General features: G+C 38.4%; 2 protein-coding genes across 3 annotated transcripts in view; one reads left to right on the top strand and one right to left on the bottom strand.

Moving 5' to 3' along the window:
* Positions 1 to 18,260, bottom strand: part of DNAAF9 (dynein axonemal assembly factor 9) — a 139,253-nt gene that overhangs the window by 114,154 nt on the left and 6,839 nt on the right. The gene's annotated exons all lie outside the window — the stretch shown is intronic.
* On the top strand, positions 3,416 to 6,635 carry LOC306655012 (ribosomal biogenesis protein LAS1L-like). The gene is made up of 2 exons (XM_079129161.1): positions 3,416 to 3,743; positions 4,448 to 6,635. Exons 1-2 carry the CDS (start codon positions 3,553 to 3,555, stop codon positions 6,408 to 6,410), a joined length of 2,154 nt encoding a protein of 717 aa, XP_078985287.1. The 5' UTR covers positions 3,416 to 3,552; the 3' UTR covers positions 6,411 to 6,635.

The following is an 18,260-nucleotide window of genomic DNA, read 5'->3' as shown; positions in this document are numbered from 1 at the left end:
AACGAGGTTTAAGAAGTAGCTTGAGTAGAAACAGCACGAACATTCAAGAACATTCAGAAAATTTTTTTCCCTGGGAAATGATTACTTGGCCCTCTCCAGTTTTTCATGTTTAACTTAAGACTGATCTTCCAATCATTCTCTGCACTAGAAAGATTTCATCAAATTGGCTCTTTGGCCTATTTCCCAATCCATACACCAGTGAGCTGACTGACTGCCAAGGTTACCAAGAGCTCTTTGGTTTTCAAACTAACAAGCAGCCAGTGACAAAAAGCATGAATAGGTCATGTGACCAAGAAACAAACAGCTCCCCGACTCCTGCTGTAGAAAGCCAAGACAATACTGAAAACAGAGTTTCTTTTCCACAATAAAGTGGGAGCACATAAACGTAGAAAGACCTTCCTCTTCTCAGAGTAAATTATCCTAATTAGTGTTTCTTATTTTCTTGTCAAATGGGTGAAACTAAATTCTTTTATTTTCTCTGTACATTTTCTTGCTTCCCAAATTTAATTTTTAACCAGAACATGTCCTGTTGTCACTGAACCATGAAACACGACATTTACTGAATTATTTACCTTTTAACTAAAAAAAATTTTTTAAACAAAACCACAATCCACCGGGCATGGTGGTACACTTGTATAATCCCAGCAACTGGGGAGACAGAGGAAGAAGAAATGCAAGTTCAAGGCCAGGATAGGCAAAACCTTTAGCACCTTAGCAAGTCCCTATCTCAAAATAAAAAAGTAAAAATGACTGGGGGGTGGGTTAGCTCAGTGGTGAAGCACCTTTATATTCAATCCCCAGAACTAAAAAGAAAAAGAAAGAAAACCACAATCCGTTAACATTTCCAGGACCCAAAATTACCAACTGTAAACATCTTGAATATTTACTGCTATCTACAATAGTGCTTTTGGATTTACATGTGTAATAAATTTATCATCTTTTTTAAAGGAAAAAATGGAATATTACATGCAAAACTAAAGTCTTCAAGGATCCTCATCCCCAGAGTCACCACTACGAGGATCTGTGTATCCAACCAGTATTTTTTCTTTTAACAGAAACTATGAAACATACATCAAACTTTGGCAATAACACTGCCCCAGAGCTCACAGGTCTACCTGAACGCAAATCCTAGGCAGGTCTATGGTTGCCTAAGACTTTACAACATTTTATCTTTAGAAGTCATGTAAACTCAGCCAAGCTAATAATATAGCTTATATCAAATATGTTGGTTTCATACTATAATTTATTTCTGATTTTCCTTGGGTTTAGGCTCCAACTTTGGACATGATGGCAGACAGTATGAAGAAAGAACAACTAAACTGATGCAGTTTTCCCAAGATTAACCCCAACAGAACCTGAGTAATCACAGACCCTGATTTTGAACTTATTCTTTCTGCTATATCTCACTGTTTTATATTTGTATTTCATTACTCTGGTTCCCTGGAAATGATGAAAATAAATTGAAAAAAAATTTACCTATTTTTCCTCTGGAATTTACTCTTTTTTATTTTGAAAATTAAGCAATTAAAATATTAATATACTGTTCTGCATGCTTCATGTTTTGAGTATTTTAGTAAATTAATCCTTATACAAATCTGACTAACATCGTAGGAAACTGATATGAATAATTTGATAAGAATCTCTAATATATAGTCTGAGTGGGCTGGGGGGAGTTATTTGTTTATGTAAATAAAATAAGGTATGTAACTGTTCTGCAACATGTTTTTCTCATTTATATACAACAGAAATCTTTCCAACTTAGCATATAGAACTAAACTCTTTTTTAATTTGTTCAATTTAGTTATACATGACGCATGATACATAAATGGAATATAACTTCTCATTCTTTTGGTTGTACATGATGTAGAATTACACCAGATATGTAATTATATATGCACACAGGGTAATAATGTTGATTCATTCAACCATCCTTCCTACCCCCATACCCTTTCCTCCCTTCATTCCCCTATTTCTAATCCATAGTACCTCTATTCTTCTTTGGCCCCACTGCGTATTGTGAATTAGCATCTGCATATGGGAGAAAACATTCGGCCTTTGGTACTTTGGGATTGGCTTACTTCTCTTAGCATGACATTCTCCAGTTCCATCCATTTACTGACAAATGCCATAATTTCACTCTTCTCTATGGCTGAGTAATAGTCCATTGTGTATATACACCACATTTTCTTTATTCATTCATTTGTTGAAGGGTACCTAGGTTGCTTTCATAGCTCAGCTATCATGAATTGAGCTGCAATAAACATTGATATGGCTGTGTCACTGTAGTATGCTGATTTTAAGTTCTTTAGGGTATAAACCAAGGAGTGGGATAACTGGGCCAAATGGTGGTTCCATTCCAAATATTTTGAGGAATCTTCATACTGCTCTCTAGAGTGGCAACACCAATTTGCCCTCCCACCAGCAAAGTATGAGTATATCTTTTTCCCCACATCCTTGCCAACATTCATCTTATATTCTTTTTTTTTTTTTTTTTCCGGTATTTTTTTAGTTGTAGATGGACACAATACCTTTATTTATTTTTGTGTGGTGCTGAGGACTGAACTCAGAGCCTCATATGTGCTAGGCAAGCGCTCTACCACTGAGCTAGAGTCCCAGGCCTGTTCCTTGTACTCTTGACAAATCGCCATTCTGACTGGAGTAAGATGAAATTTCAGCGTAGTTTCAATTTGCATTTCTCTAATTTCTAGAGATGTTGAAATTTTTTTCATATATTTTTTGACCGTTCATAGTTCTTCTGTGAAGTGTCTTTTCAGTTCCTTTGCCAATTTATTGATTGGGCTATTTGTTTTTTTGGTGTTAAGTTTTTTGAGTTCTTTATATATTCTGGAGATTAATGCTCTATCTGAGGTGCTTGTGGTAAAGATTTTCTCCCATTTTGTAGGCTCTCTCGTCAAAATTTGTTTCCTTTGCTGTGAAGAAGCTTTTTAAATTTGATTCCATTCCGTTTATTGATTTTAATTTTACTTCTTGAACTTTAGGAGTCTTTTTAAGGAACTCAGGTCCTAAGCTGATATGGTGGAGATCTGGGACTACTTTTTCTTCTATTAGGCACAAGGTCTCTGTTCTAGTGCCAAAGTCTTTGATCCACTTTGAGTTTTGTGCAAGGTGAGAGATAGGGGTTTAATTTCATTTTGTTACATATGGATTTCTAGTTTTCCTAGCACCATATGTTGAAGAGGCTATCTTATCCCCATTGGATGCTTTTGGCACCTTTCTCTAGTATGAGATGACTGTATTTATGTGGGTTTGTCTCTGTGTCTTCTATTCTGTGTACATGTCTAAGTTTTGGTGCCAATACCATGCTGTTTTTGTTTCTATTGCTCTGTAGTGTAAAGTTCTGGTAGTGTGATGTCTCCTGCTTCACTCTTCTTGCTAAGAATTGCTTTGGACATTGGTTGATGGCTCGGCGGCGTTTTGGAGTGAGGGTAGCACGTTGAGCTGAAGCCGTGCTGACCGCGGTGGCACAGGGCCAGGCATCTATCCCAGTTCTGGTGGGAATTTGGGGCAGGGTCAGCTCTGGGTCCCCAGGGTATGGATCGTGTGTGGAGTGCATGGTACGGAAAGTGTGTCAAAGAGAAAAGGTCGTCGCCACTCTGGGCTCAGAGCATCGTGGTCGCCTGGCTTAGCAGGGCCGAGTGGGACCAGGTGACAGTCTATCTGTTCTGTGATGACCATAAGTTGCAGCGGTATGCGCTGAACCGCATCACAGTGTGGAGGAGCAGGTAAGGCGGCGGGCTCAGGCCTCTTGCCTGCGTGCTGGTGGCATTTCACCTCTTCTTGGTCAAGTTCCTAAAAGGCCCTATTCTCAAGTCCTCCCCTAAATCGCTTAATGATGCCACTTTCCCAAGTGCCTGGAGGGAAGTCGCAGTCAAACTCTTGCACTAATTCCGTTTGTGGATGAAAAGTAAGAGGGTGTGTTTCAACAATCCTCTTGTCATAACTGTGAGGTTTGACTTTTACCTCCAAAAAGTAACCCTTTCTTGGGGAGGGAACCTGTGGGCCTGAATGAGGACTTAATGAGCAGGCCAACATCCTAGTGTGGATTTCTGATGCTAATTAGGGCAAGTGCAAGAGGATCTTACGTGAAAAAACATTTTCAAGTGAGGTACCTCTGTCCAGTTTATAAGATTGGAGGGGACAGACTAACAAAAGATTCAGGGATTCTCTAACTGAATGGTTTGAGGGTTGCACAACTATTGATTGGCAATTTCACAGTTAGATGTCTTGTGTACACCCTAGCCAGCTCCTAATGTCCTGTGTTGTATCCCACAGTCATTACCCTATTATTCCCATCTTCTTGTTTTGTGTCTTCATGCACTCTTGGGCCAGTATATAATGGGAATATCCTGCAACAACCAAGGTTCTGAAGTAGAGGGTGGACCAGTGCAAAGGATCTTTATGATGGTGCTGGACTGTGGCCCTTTAGGTTAGGCAACGAACTGCCCCTGGCAGTGGCTTCTACTGCTGACCTGATACGCTGTAAGCTCCTGGATGTAACTGGTGGCTTGGGCACTGATGAACTTAGACTACTCTATGGCATGGCATTGGTCAGGTTTGTGAATCTTATCTCCGAGAGGAAGCAAAAGTTTGCCAAGCTCCCCCTCAAGTCCCTGGCTCAGGAGGTGAACATTCCGGATTGGATTGTTGAACTTCGCCATGAGTTGCCCCACAAGAAAATGCCCCATATAAATGACTGCCGCAGAGGCTGCTACTTTGTTCTGGATTGGCTCCAGAAGACCTTCTGGTGCCATCAACTGGAGAACAGCTTAAGAGAAACCTGGGAGTTGGAGGAGGACAGGGTGGAGACAGAGGAAGAGGACCAAGAAGAAGAGAAGAACATTGCTGACGACATCAAAGGACAGAAACCAGAGCCTCAGGATGATGGGAAAGGTGCAGAATTGGATGTCAGGGCTGATGGAGATAGTAAAGTCAGTGAAGAGGTGGATGCTCATTTGGCAAAGGCCCTGAGACATAAAGAGTTGTATGAAAGAGCCCGAGAACTGCTGGTATCCTATGAAGAGGAGCAGTTTAAGGTGCTGGAGAAATTTAGGCATTTACCTCAGGCTGTTAAGGCATGGAATAAACTGTCCCCATGTGTAGAAGGCATCCTGGCAGAGCTCAAGGGGATTTCATGGGAGAACAGGAATGCTGTACTGGATGCTTTTTTGGACGATGGCTTTCTCATTCCCACATTTGAGCAGTTGGCAGCTTTACAGATAGAATATGAAGAAAACATGGACTTGAATGACGTCTTGGTGCCAAAGCCGTTCTCTCAGTTCTGGCAGCCCCTGCTCAGGGGCCTGCACTCCCAGACCTTCACGCAGGCCCTGCTGGAGAGGATGTTCTCTGAGCTGCCAACCTTGGGGGACAGTGGGATCCGGCCCACCTACATCCTTAGATGGACCACTGAACTGATCGTGGCCAACACCAAAACTGGAAAGAATGCTCGCCGGTTTTCTGCAAGCCAGTGGGAAGCAAGAAGGAGCTGGAGGCTGTTCAACTGCTCTGCCTCCCTTGATTGGCCCCAGGTGGTTGAGTCCTGCTTGGGCTCACCTTGCTGGGCCAGTCCCCAACTCCTTCAGCTTGTCTTCAAAGCCATGGGACAGGTCCTGCCAGATGGGGAGCAGGAGAAGCTGCTGCGCATCTGTTCCATTTATACTCAGAATGGAGAAAACAGCCAGGTGAAAGAGGGATCAGAGGCTCCCCCCATTGTGAAATCTCCATACACACTGGACAGCTTGTACTGGGGTCTCAAACCAGCTGGTGCTAACTGCGGGTCTGAAGGAAAGGCCCAGCAGCAGGGGGAACAGGGCAGCCATAATGATAGCAATCAAGAAGAGAAGGAGGAGAAAAAAGTGTTGCAAGACCAGATGGAGGAAGAAGACGAGGAAGAGGAAGATGACCTTGAAGAGGAAGAGGGGATTGAAGATGATGATGAAGATGTTGATGAAGATGATGATGACGATGATGATAAAGTAGATGAGGAAGAAGATGAAGACAGAATGGAGGTGGGGCCTTTCTCTACTGTGCACGAATCCCCTGCTGTGGAGCATGCCAGGCTCCTGGCTCATAAAAGAGGAGCTTTGCAGGGTTCTGCATGGCAAGTTAGTTCAGAGGACGTACGATGGGACACTTTCCCCTTAGGCCGAATGCCAGGTCAGACTGAGGACCCAGCAGAGCTTATGCTGGACAGTTATGACACCATGTATCTTTTGGACCAGCCTGTGCTAGACCAGCAGCTGGAACCCCCAATAGGCAAGACTGGCACCCTGGGCCTAAGCTGTGGTGTTGGCAGTGGCAACTGCAGCAATAGCAGCAGCAACTTTGAGGGCCTTCTCTGGAGCCAGGGGCAGCTGCATGGGCTCAAAACTGGCCTGCAGCTCTTCTGATGCCAGCCTTGATGCAACTATTCATCCATCCCTGCCAGGACAACAGCCCACCCCAGAGTACACCTGATGTTCCATGATACAATTGGGAGACAGACTGAATCAGCTGCATCAAATCAGCTTTCCACCACAATGGAATTTTGAATGTTTCTCCCCCTTTTAGTTTGCTTTGTTTTGAAAAACAATAAACAGGCAACTGTAAAAAAAAAAAAAAAAAAAAAAAAAGAATTGCTTTGGCTATTCTGGGTCTCTTATTTTCCCAAATGAATTTCAGGGTTGCTTTGTCTGTTTCTATGAAGAATGCCATTGGGATTTTGATAGGATTTGCATTGAATCTGTATAACACTTTTGGTACTATGGCCAGTTTGACGATATTAATTCTGCCTATCGAAGAGCATGAGAGATCTTTCCATCTTCTAAGGTCTTCTTCAATTCTTTCTTTAGTGTTCTGTAGTTTTTATTGTAGACATCTTTCACCTCTTTTTTTAGATTGATTCCCAAGTTGTTGTTTTTTTTTTTTTTTTTTGAGGCTCCTGTGAATGGGATAGTTTTCCTAATTTCTCTTTCAGTGTATTCATCACTGATATACAGGAATGTGCTTGATCTGTGGGTGTTAATTTTATATCCTACTTTGATAAATTCACTTATTAGTTGCAGAAGTTTTCTGGTAGAATTTTTTGGGTCTTCTAAATATATATGTTGTTGGCAAATAGGAAGAGCTTGAGTTCTTCTTTTCCTATTCATATCCCTTTAATTTCTTTTGTCTAATTGCTCTGGAGAGAGTTTCAATGACAATGTTGAATTGAAGTAGTGAAAGAGGGCATCCCTGTCTTGTTCCAGTTCTAAGAGGGAATGCTTTCAAGTTTTTCTCCATTTAGAATGACGTTGGCCTTGGGTTTAGGACAGATAACTTTCACAATGTTGAGATATGTTTCTACTATCCCTGATTTTTCTAGTATTTTGAAAATGAAGAGGTGCTGTATTTTGCTTTTTCTGCATCTACTGAAATGATCATATGATCATGTCTTTAAGTCTACTGATGTGATGTATTATATTTATTGATTTCTATTTTGAACCAACCTTGCATCCCTGGGATGAACCCCCCACTTGATCATGATGCACTATCTTTTTAATATGTTTTTGTATGTGATTTGCCAGAATTTTAATGAGAATTTTTGCATCTATGTTCATCAGGTATACTGGTCTGAAGTTTTCTTTCCTTGATGTGTCTTTGTGTCTAGTTTTGGCATCAGGGTGATACAAGCTTTATAGAATGAGTTTGGAAGGGTTCCTTCCTTTTCTATTTCTTGGGATAATTTGAGGAGTATTGATGTTAATTCTTCTTTGAAGATCCTGTAGAAGACAGCTGAGAATATGTCTGGTCCTGGGCTTTTCTTAACTGGTAGGCTTCTATTTTAATGCTTGAAGTTGATCTGTTTAAATTGTGTATGTCCTCCTGAATCAGTTTGGGTAGGTCACATGTCTCTAGAAATTTGCCAATGTCTTCAAATTTACTATTTATACTATTGGAGTATAAATTTTCAAAATAGTTTCTTACTATCTTCATATTTCAGTAGTGTTCACTGTGATATTTCCTTTTTGTATTTTAATAATTTGAGTTTTTTCTCTCTCTGCATTAGCATGGCTAAGGATTTATCAATTTTATATTTTCAACAAATGATGTTTTGTTTTGTCAATTTTTTGAACTGTTTCAGTTTCACTGATTTCAGCTCTGATTTAATTATTTCCTGTCTTCTACTGCTTTTGGAGTTGATTTGCTCTTTTTTTGCTAAGGCTTTGAGATGTAATGTTATGTCATTTCTTTGTTGACATTTTTATCCTGTTAGTGAGTTCAATGCAATGAACTTACCTCTAAGCACTGCCTTCATAGTGTTCCAGAGATTCTGATATATTGTATCACTATTCTCACTTACCTGTATTTTATTTCACCCCGATATCTTCTGTTATTCATCTGTCATTCAATAGTGTATTATTTAGTCTCCAGGTGTTAAAGTAGCTTCTATTTTTTATTTTAACCTTGATTTCTAATTCCTTTCCATATGATCTGATAGAATACAAGGTATTAACTCTATTTTTTCATATTTTCTAAGAGTTGCTTTGTGGCATAAAACATGATCTATTTCAGAGAAGGATCATGTGCTGCTGAGAAGAAAGTTTTTTACTCATTGATAAATGATATGTTCTATAAATGTCTGTCAAGTCTAAATTATTGATTGTATTATTTAGTTCTATAGTTTCTTTGTTTAGTTTTTGTTTGGAGGATCTATCCAGTGGTGAGAGAGGTGTGTTAAAGTCACCCAATATTACTGTGTTGTGGTCTATTTGATTCTTGAAATTGAGAAGGGTTTGTTTAATGTATGCAGATGCTCCATTGTTTGGGGCATAAATATTTATAATTGTTATGTCTTGTTGATGTATAATTCTTTTATGCAGTATGAAATGTCTTCTTTTTTAAAATTATTTTATTCATTTATTATTAATTTTTTAATGTGGTACTGAGGTTTGAACCAGTGCCTCACATGCACTAAGCAAGCACTCTACCATCGAGCCACAACCCCAGCCTCTGAAATGTCCTTCTTTGTCCCTTCTGATTAACTTTGGCTTGAAGTCCACTTTATCTGATATGAGGATGGAAACCCCTGCTTCTTTATGCAGTCCATGTGAGTGATTGATGTTTTTTTCCATCCTGTAACCTTCAGTCTATGGATGTCTTTGTCTATGAGGTGAGTCTCTTGCAGGCAGCATATTGTTGGGTCATGTTTTTTAATCCAATCTACCAGTCTATGTCTTTTGATTAATGAGTTTAGGCCATTAACGTTCAAGGTTATTTTTGAGGAATGATTTGTATTCCCAGTCACTTTGGCTTACTTCTGATTATTAATTTGAATTAGTTTCTTTGATTGACTATTCTTTTAGTGTAGTTCCTCCCTTTGCTGGTTTTCACTTTTTTTTGTTTTCATCTTCACAGAATATTTTGCTGAGAATGTTCTGTAGTGCACGCTTTCTAGTTGTGAATTCTTTTTAACTTTTGTTTATTATAGAAGTTTTTTTTAATTTCATCTTCAAATATGAAGCATAATTTTGCGGGATATAAAACTCTTGGTTGGCATCCATTTTCTTTCAGAGCTTGCTAAACCTTACTCTAAGGAATGCAGTATACTAGCTGGGCTTGGTGACACTTGCCTGTAATATCAGCAACTGAGGAGACTGAGACAGGAAAATTTCAAGTTCAAAGGCAGCCTGGTCAACTTAGCAAGACCCTGCCTCAAAATAAAAACTAAAAATTTAAAAAGCACTAGGAGTGTAGTGTAGCTCAGTGCTAAAATGCCTCTAGGTTCAATTCTTGTACTGTCAAAAAAACAAAAACAAAAAAAAAACCCAACAACAAAAAAACCCTGCTATATACTTTATCTTTTGTTTTACTTTAACTGGATGTTGATTCAATATTCCAGGTTTTTATTTATTTTCCTACTGCAAACAATGCTTTATTGAGCAACCTTATATATTCATCTTTAGCACAAGGACAAGTTTCTGTAGAGATCTAAAAGTAGCACTGCAAAGTAAAGAGGTACCTACATTTTAAATTTTGATAGATTTTGCCACATTATTCTTCTAAATCATTCACCTACAAGATACCACAGTACTTATTTTCCCACAATTTTCTAAACCATGTGTCACTCTTCAATTAATGCTAATACAATGCATTAATTGCACTGTTATAATTTTCCTAATCACTACAGAAATGTTTACTGATCATCAACATTTATTTTTCTATGAGTACATATTCATGTTCTTTGCCCACTTTCTATTAAGTCATTATATACTTCATCATATTAAAAAAAGTTGTACTTTGGCCATATGTTGCAAATACTTTCCTCAATTCTATACACCTTCATGTCAAAGTTATAAAATTAAATCTACCTTTACTTTTAAACTTAAGGAGCTTCTGTTTTCCTTTTGGGCTTTCTCCACTCAGCATCATAAACAAAATATTAAAGTGCAGCATTTCATTTGTGGGTTTTAATTTTTTTTCAGCTCTGAAATATTTTACTTTTGTGGAGCAAAAATCTAACTGTACTTTGTTCCCCAAAATATAAGTGAATGTTTCAAGACCATATGTTGATCCTTTTAGTCCTCTGATGTAGAATACCACCTGTAGCATATGCATATCCAGCTACATATGCCCTATGTAGCTGGATCTAATACTTGGGTCTCTACTTGATCCAGAAATATTACCCTTTAAAAAATAATCAGAGCTTTTAAAATATGCTAATACTTCACCTTTCTAGTATATAGATTATTTTTATAATTGATAGGACAAATCCTATTATTGCTTCAAAGATTTCATAGTTGTGAGTTCTAGGAGGAGAAAAATCAGGAAAGGCCTCAACAAGAGTACCTTTGTATAAAGTCCAGTGCAAAAGACCCTACAGAGGAGTGTTCCTTAACATTTTCCTTTCAAGATGAAATATAAAAACAGCTTGTCAAATTCCATAAAAGCCTGTTGAGCATTCATATTATAATCATATTGAGTATGGATAGTACTGAGCTCCCCACTCAAAAACATTTCTCCCTCCTATTCTGTTTCATACTTTCAATTTTATATTTTCATTTATAAAATATGGTCTTCCATATTCTTATTAGATTGATTCCTATAGATCTTATAATTTTTTGTTCCCATTTTCAATGTAATCTTGAATCCATTACATCTTTCAGAGTTTACATTTGCTAAACTAGTTTTAATAGAGTTGTCATCATATTTTTTCCAAGTAGAAAATTAGCAGTTTTATCTCTTCCTTTCAAATATTTACAGATTTTATCCCAAATCATAACTCACTTAAGTTTTACTGAGCACCTGCTGTGTGCCTGGTACTGTTCAGAGCATTAGAGATTTAGCAATGAAAGAAAGGGCAAAAAATCCCTCGGACAAAAACCTCAGAACTTACATTTCAATGCAGAAGGAAAGAGAGAAAATAAGTAAAATACATTTGTCATACAGTGATAAGTAGGAGATTTTGAGGCTTAGGAGGAGAGTAGATTACAGTTTTAAATAGAAATGTCAGGAAAGAACTCACCAAGAGTACCTTTACTTAAAAACTAGAAGCAAAATCACAGTTATGCATCAAGTGTAAAGGCCCTTCAGGGCAGTGTTCCTTAAATCCATGTGGATGGAACAGAATGAAGAAGAGAACAGTAGGAGATTACTTTGGAGGAGGACAGATTAAAGTCTTTTAGCTGATGATTTGAACTTCTACTAAAAGTACTTTGAAAAGAGGAATGACTAATATGAAAGTCATTTTAATAAGATCACTCTATTTGCTGTTCTGACAGCAAACTGAAGAGAGGTAATAATTGAACCTGGAAGACCAATTAAGAGTCCACTGCAGAGCTGGGGATGTGGCTCAGTGGAAGCATGGATTCCATGCCCATCATCACTTGAAAAAAAAAAAAAAAATCTATTGCAATGTTCCACATATCAGATGATTATTTTTTTGGCTTACCTCATATTGACTAGAACCTTATCATGCTAGCTGGTTTAAATCAGAAATGAGTGTTAAATTTTAAGCAGCTGTTTTTTTCTGTGGGGGGGAGATCTTCTACTACTACTTATCTGATAATTTCATTAATAGATACCTTAGTAATGAACAGTTCTTGCATCTTGCATTTCTGGGACAAAACCTACATGCACTTGAAGTAAGTATTGTGTTTTATTATACTTCTAGACTCAATATACTACTGTTTTGTTTAGAATTTTTACACTTGTGGTTCTCCTTTCCTAATCAAGCACCAGGATTATGAAAGGCTTAAACAATGAATGGGAAGCTTTCTCAGACATACACTTCACTCAGTATGATTTCCATCTCTATCCCGGCCCTGCTGGGTAACATACTCTGCTTGTTCCTGGTCACAGCATCCCATCATGAATAACCCAGGGCAAGACAGTTCGAATGGAGTCTTTTCCATGGACGTTTTAGTGCTAGAAGAGAAATGGCTCCAGGGTCATGATGCAGGAAGAATGTGGTTTGGGGTTACCATAGTCATCTATCCTGCCTTGGGTAAGGCATGTTGATAGGAAAAAAATGCAGAAAGTTAGTGAGAACAGGAAACAAAAGGCAGCCTGGACTATAAAGCAAACCATCCTGATAGCAGTGTCTTGGTTCTAATGCATAAGCCCTAGTTCCTTGCAGCTCAGCTCCTCCTGTCAGTCTAAGTCTCCACAGTCCTTCCAGCCAAGTAAACCAACAAATTACCTTTTTTACTTAAATCCTTTGAATTAAGTTTTTGTCATTTGTAAAACAAAACATTCTTCATTTTTCATTTTCTTTTTATACTGGGGATTGAACCCAGGACTACTATACCACTGAGCTACTTCCCCAGTATTTTTTTTTTTTTTTTTTTGGGGTGCTGGGGATCGAACCCAGGGCCTTGTGCTTACAAGGCAAGCACTCTACCGACTGAGCTATCTCCCCAGCCCTGAGTACTTTTATTTTTCATTTTGAGACAGGGTCTTGCTAAATTGCAGAGGCTGGCCTCAAATTTGCAATCCTCCTTTCTCAGCCTCCTGAATCACTGGGACTAGAAGCATGCATCACTATGCCTAGCAAAACATTCTTCTAAATATAACATCAATCTCAAGACATGTTTAAGACTGAAGCACACTGATATCATTACCTACTTTCAAAAGTATTAAAAAACGGGAAGGATGAAAAGAAGGATGAATATATGACAGGTAAACAGAACAAATATATTAAGTATAGAACCTAGATATGGATATACATAAATGTTCACTGAACAATTCTTTCAACTTTTCTGGTCTTTTGAAATTTTTCATAATAAAATGTTGGGGGAATAAATCAACAGCAGTTGTAAAAAAACCAAGTTAACATTAATCTGGACTTCAGGTAGTGATTAAAATGAGCTCACTGGAGGCTGAGCCAGGAAGATCAGAAGTTCCAGGCTAGCCTGAACAACTCAGCAAGACCCTGTCTCAAAAGAAAAAAAAAAAAAAAAAAAGAAAGGGTTGGGAATGTGGCTAAATGGATGAGTACTTAAGTGCAAAGTCCTATATCCCCAGTACCACAAAAAAAAAAAGAAAAAAGAAAAAGAAAGAAAAGGAATCTGACCCTTCACCAAAGCAGCACTTACTTCCCTTTGCAAAATGAAAGACTTGGAAGAAAGGCAGAAAGAAGATGTGTGGTAAGGCAATAAATGTCATCTCTCACTGATGTTTTTGTTAAAGAAATACCTGCAAAGGAAAAAGCAAAGTCAATGTGGCTGCCAATGCATAACCACTAACCATAAAGTGACTCATAATGAAGGGATATAAACACACGTATGATATGATTGAAGTTGGCATCATTTAAGTAGTTAATGACTTTTGTTCCCAGCACTTGTGGTGCAGCTCACCAGAGCCATTTCTAATACAAGGCAATACAACTCATTCCACACAGCTACCTCCCTGTGGTAGAAACAAACAGCTATCTAAGCTATTTCCAATCTCCTTTTTTTAAAAAACTAGTACCCTGATTTTATTTGGGAAATAAGCACAGCTTCTTTGCTTCTAGAGCTGACCAATGAGACTTATGAAGAAGTCATCAAGTGAAAGTTTCTGGGGAAGTTCTTTAAAGGGTACTGACTGAATAGCAGTCACCAAGAATACAAACAATAAGAAATTCTGAAGAGAATGTGAAGAAAAAGGAACACTTTTACAGTGCTGGTAGGACAGTAATTAGTACCACTATGAAAATTAGCCTGGAGGTTCTTCAAAAGACTAGGCATGGAGCCGCCATATGACCCACCTAGACCACTCCTCAATATTTAACTTAAAGAATTAAAGTCATCAGTGATACATAGATTTCCATATTTATAGCAGCACAATTCACAAAGGCCAAACTATGGAACCAGCCTAGGTGCCAGCCAATGGATCAATGGATAAAGAAAATGTGGTCCATATACACAATAGAGTTTTATTCTACCATAAAGAAGAACAAAATTATGTTATTTGCAGGAAAATGGATGGAACTTGACAACATTACATTACGTGAAATAAGCCAAACTCAGAAAGTCAAGGGCAGTATATGTGATCTTATCTGTGGAAGCTAGAAAGAAAAAAGGAGAAGAAAAGTGTGGGAGGGTTAGCTCATGAAAATCAAAGGGAGATCAGTAGAGTAGAGGAAAGGGACCAGTGGGAGAGAGGTGGGGAGGAAAAGGGGAAATACTAGGAAATGACAAATGGTCAAATTATATTGTTATATTATGTGCATGCAAGAATGTGTAACAACAAATCCCAACATTATGTACAACTATAAGGCCCTAATAAATGTATTCTACTGTCATGTATAATTAGAATAAATTGTAGAAAATTCAGAAAACATAAAATTTTTAAAAACTGGGGGAACTGATTTGGGAAGTTGAGGCAGGGGGACTACAAGTTTAAGATTTGCCTGGACAACTTAGTGAGACCCTGTCTCAAAATACAAGGGCTGGGAATATATCTCAGTGGTAGTGTATTTATCTTGCATGTACAAGGCCCTGGATTCAACACCCAGTATGGAAAAAAAAAAAAGTGGAGGGCACTGAGTTGACTAAGAAAGATACTCCTTTCCTTACCTTCATGCCTGACAGACATAAAGGCACTGGAGAGATCCTGCAACCATTTTGTGACCATGGGGCTATGGTAAAGATAAAAGTCACTTGCTAAAGATAACAAAATACAAACATGGAAAAAGGCCTGGTTCCTTGATGATTTTATACCAGAACTAGCCTACCTTTTTCTAGATATAACTCTTTTACATGAGACAATAAGCTCCAGAGTTAAGTCATTTTTGCCAGGCCTCTTTTACCAGTTGCCAGATGTAGTTCCTAACTGATAGACCACCTTATGTCAAAGTTAAAACTCATGCCTAATCACAGTTCATGTCTATACATATTTCCTAAATTGGTAAAATTTTAAAAATTCATAAAATACTCTAAAAACTAGAGCTAAGCACAGTGGCAGCACATGCCTGTAATCTCAAAAATTTGAAAGTCTGACACAAGAAGAACACAAGTTTGAAGCGAGCCTCCACTACGTACGAGAGGTTCTATCTCAAAATTTAAAAAAAAAAAAATTGAGGAAGGGAGATTGGGGATTTAGAGCACTGAGGGAGGTGGGAAAATACAAACTTCAAGAACTTCAGAAAATGTTAACCACCATATAGGAAAACATTATCGAGAAGTCTGTTGACTACATTCCAGTTTTATGACACCTTATTTTCCATTTTCTTCCTTTTCTCCTGCTTTCTATGAGTATTTCCTCACACAATCTGCCCTTTGTAAAGTCAGTTTCACAAATCTTCATTCAGAAAGCATTCACAATTACTCCCCTCACTTCTTTGACTATTAAAAGCATGCCAAATAAAAATGCAGTGTGGAATCCTAGAGTCGATCCTGGAATAGAAAAAGAACATGTAGGAAAACTGGGGAAATTCAAATAAAGTCTGGAGTCCAAGTTAAACTAAAGTTTACTAAGTAAACTAAAATATTATACCAGTATCAATTCCTGAGTTTTGAGATATACATTATGGTTATATGTAAAATGTTATCCTTAGAGAAAGCTGCATCAGCCTGGCACGGTGGTGCACACCTGTAATCCCCAGGTGAGGCTGAGCAGGAGGATCACAGGTTCAAAGCCAGCCTCAGCAACTTAGCAAGGTCTTCAGCAACTCAGGGAGACTCTGTCTTTACACAAAACACAAAAAAGGACTGGGGATGTGGCTCAGTGGTTAAGTGCCCCCAACTTTAATCTTTGGTAACAAAAAAAAAGGGCGGGGGGGAAACTGCATAAAAGGGGTACATAGGGATACTCTACACCATATTTGCAACTCATCTATAAATCCAAAATTACTTAAAACCCAAAAAGCATGCCAAATGAACTACTTTTCTTCAAACTAGGACTCAAAAATCACAGATATCAGTTTAAGTACCCAAGTTGTAAACCCTACTTTTCCTTTTCTCTTTATTTTTTAAATTTTGGAAGGGCGGTGTAATATACAAGGCAAGACATCTCTCATCATTCACTCTCCCATTTCCAAATGCTAAGACATGAAAGAAGAGCCCCAGAGGTAGGAAACATTGTCAAGATATTGTACACTACTAATGCCATAATGATCACCAAATAGGAGTCACAGTGTGCTATCATCCTAGACACAAGTGAAAAAGTAAATAGCAAGGCCTCTATCTCTGGGGCAGAAATAAAGCCACAAAAGTATAACTAAGCATACCCTTTTGCTTCTATAGTAAGCACATCAAGCTCCCTGGTCAGCATCCAAGCAAGTATTTTACAGGCTGAAACTTCACATTTTCAGACATCCAAGGGCACAATCTTGCTTTCATTTTGCATTTTGTTTTCTTAAGGCAGTTATCATCTGCACTATATTTATTACTTCTGTAAATATGCAAACCCAAAAAGTGTATTGACAACTGGCCAATGAACATCACCTAAAGAGATAACTGACCTCTGTGAGGTTTTAATTAAAGTTCTCAGTAAAGCATCACTTTTATGAATCATTTTCTCAACACCTAGGTCACAAGTATGACTCTTCATTCTCTAAGCACTCATGAAATTTAACATAACCCACTGCTTCACCCCAATTATTCTCTGTGCACTCAATAAATAATTAGCACAAGTAGTGTTTCATACTAGCTGTCAAAAGCAGTTGATATTGAGTGAGCAGAGATTATGTGCCAGACACTGATCTAAGTACCAGTGGAGGCAAAGTGGGAAATGGCAATTAAAAATTATCTCATCCCTTTTGGTAATTTCCAGGGGAACAAAGAATGTCCTTCCTATGAGTCCCTTGATAAGGAAGGAATCCCATCTGTACCCCGTAGAGAGAAACTCAGGACAGGGACCCCTGATTACAGACCATTTTGCCAGGGTATATCATCCAGCATTTTCTTCATAAAATGTGCATGGGATGTCAAATTTTAAGACCTTGCATGTGTGCATGTCTTGATCTTTTACTCACACCTGACAGTTTAGCTAGATTCAGAATTCTGGGTGGGAATCCATTTTCCTTCAGAAGGTACTGTTTGCTCCATTATTTTCTAGCCTCCAATCCTGCTAGAACCCTATATATGCAATTTATAGATGTTCTTAGGCTTTAAGAGTGCTCGAAGATTTCCTAGTGCTGTGCCTTCATATGGATTTTTTTTTTTTTCTTTTTCAGTGCTAGTAATGGAACCCAGGGTCTCACACGTCAGACAAGTGCTCTACACTGAGTTACACCCTCAACTGGCATGACTATTGTGCTGGATTCTTGGCAAGTCTTTTTAATATAAAAACTGAGGTCCTTTGATTCTGAGAAATTTTATTTTGGGATAAATTCTTCGTGCTGTCAATGATGACCACCCACTATCTTTCCTTGTTGCACACATTTACAGGTCCCTGGTCATTTACTCCTCCTCATTCCCTAAAGATTTCAGCCTCTCAGTCAATAATTCTACCCTAATTCATGATAATCTCAATACGCACCGTTGTCTTCACCTCTCGGTTTCTTGACCCTCTCTTTACAATGGTGTTGTTCTATTCTTCTGCCACTACCTCTCATACCACCCACATCCAAGCAGTTCAACACAGTTGTAGGGAAACCATGCAATTGTGTTAACTGGGTCTCATCTTAATTCTTTTTGAGGGGTACAGGGGTTGAGCTTAGGGGTAGTTTACCACTGAGCTACATACATCCCCAGCCCTTTTTGTTTTTATTTTGAGAAAGGGCCTCACCAAATTGCTGAGGCTGGCCTCGAACTTCCAACCCTCCTGCCTCAGTCTCAAGTTGCCGGGGTTACAGG

The sequence above is a fragment of the Sciurus vulgaris genome (assembly GCF_902686455.1).
Source record: "Sciurus vulgaris genome assembly, chromosome: 2".
NCBI classification, from domain to species: domain Eukaryota; kingdom Metazoa; phylum Chordata; class Mammalia; order Rodentia; family Sciuridae; genus Sciurus; species Sciurus vulgaris.
This window is presented reverse-complemented; position numbering and strand designations above follow the sequence as displayed.

Bases quoted from the DNA above. Each gene is read 5' to 3' on its own strand.
- LOC306655012 (XM_079129161.1), top strand. From the start codon at position 3,553: ATGGATCGTGTGTGGAGTGCATGGTACGGAAAGTGTGTCAAAGAGAAA. The intron at 3,744-4,447 runs GTAAGGCGGCGG...GTGGCCCTTTAG, and splicing joins ATCACAGTGTGGAGGAGCAG to GTTAGGCAACGAACTGCCCC.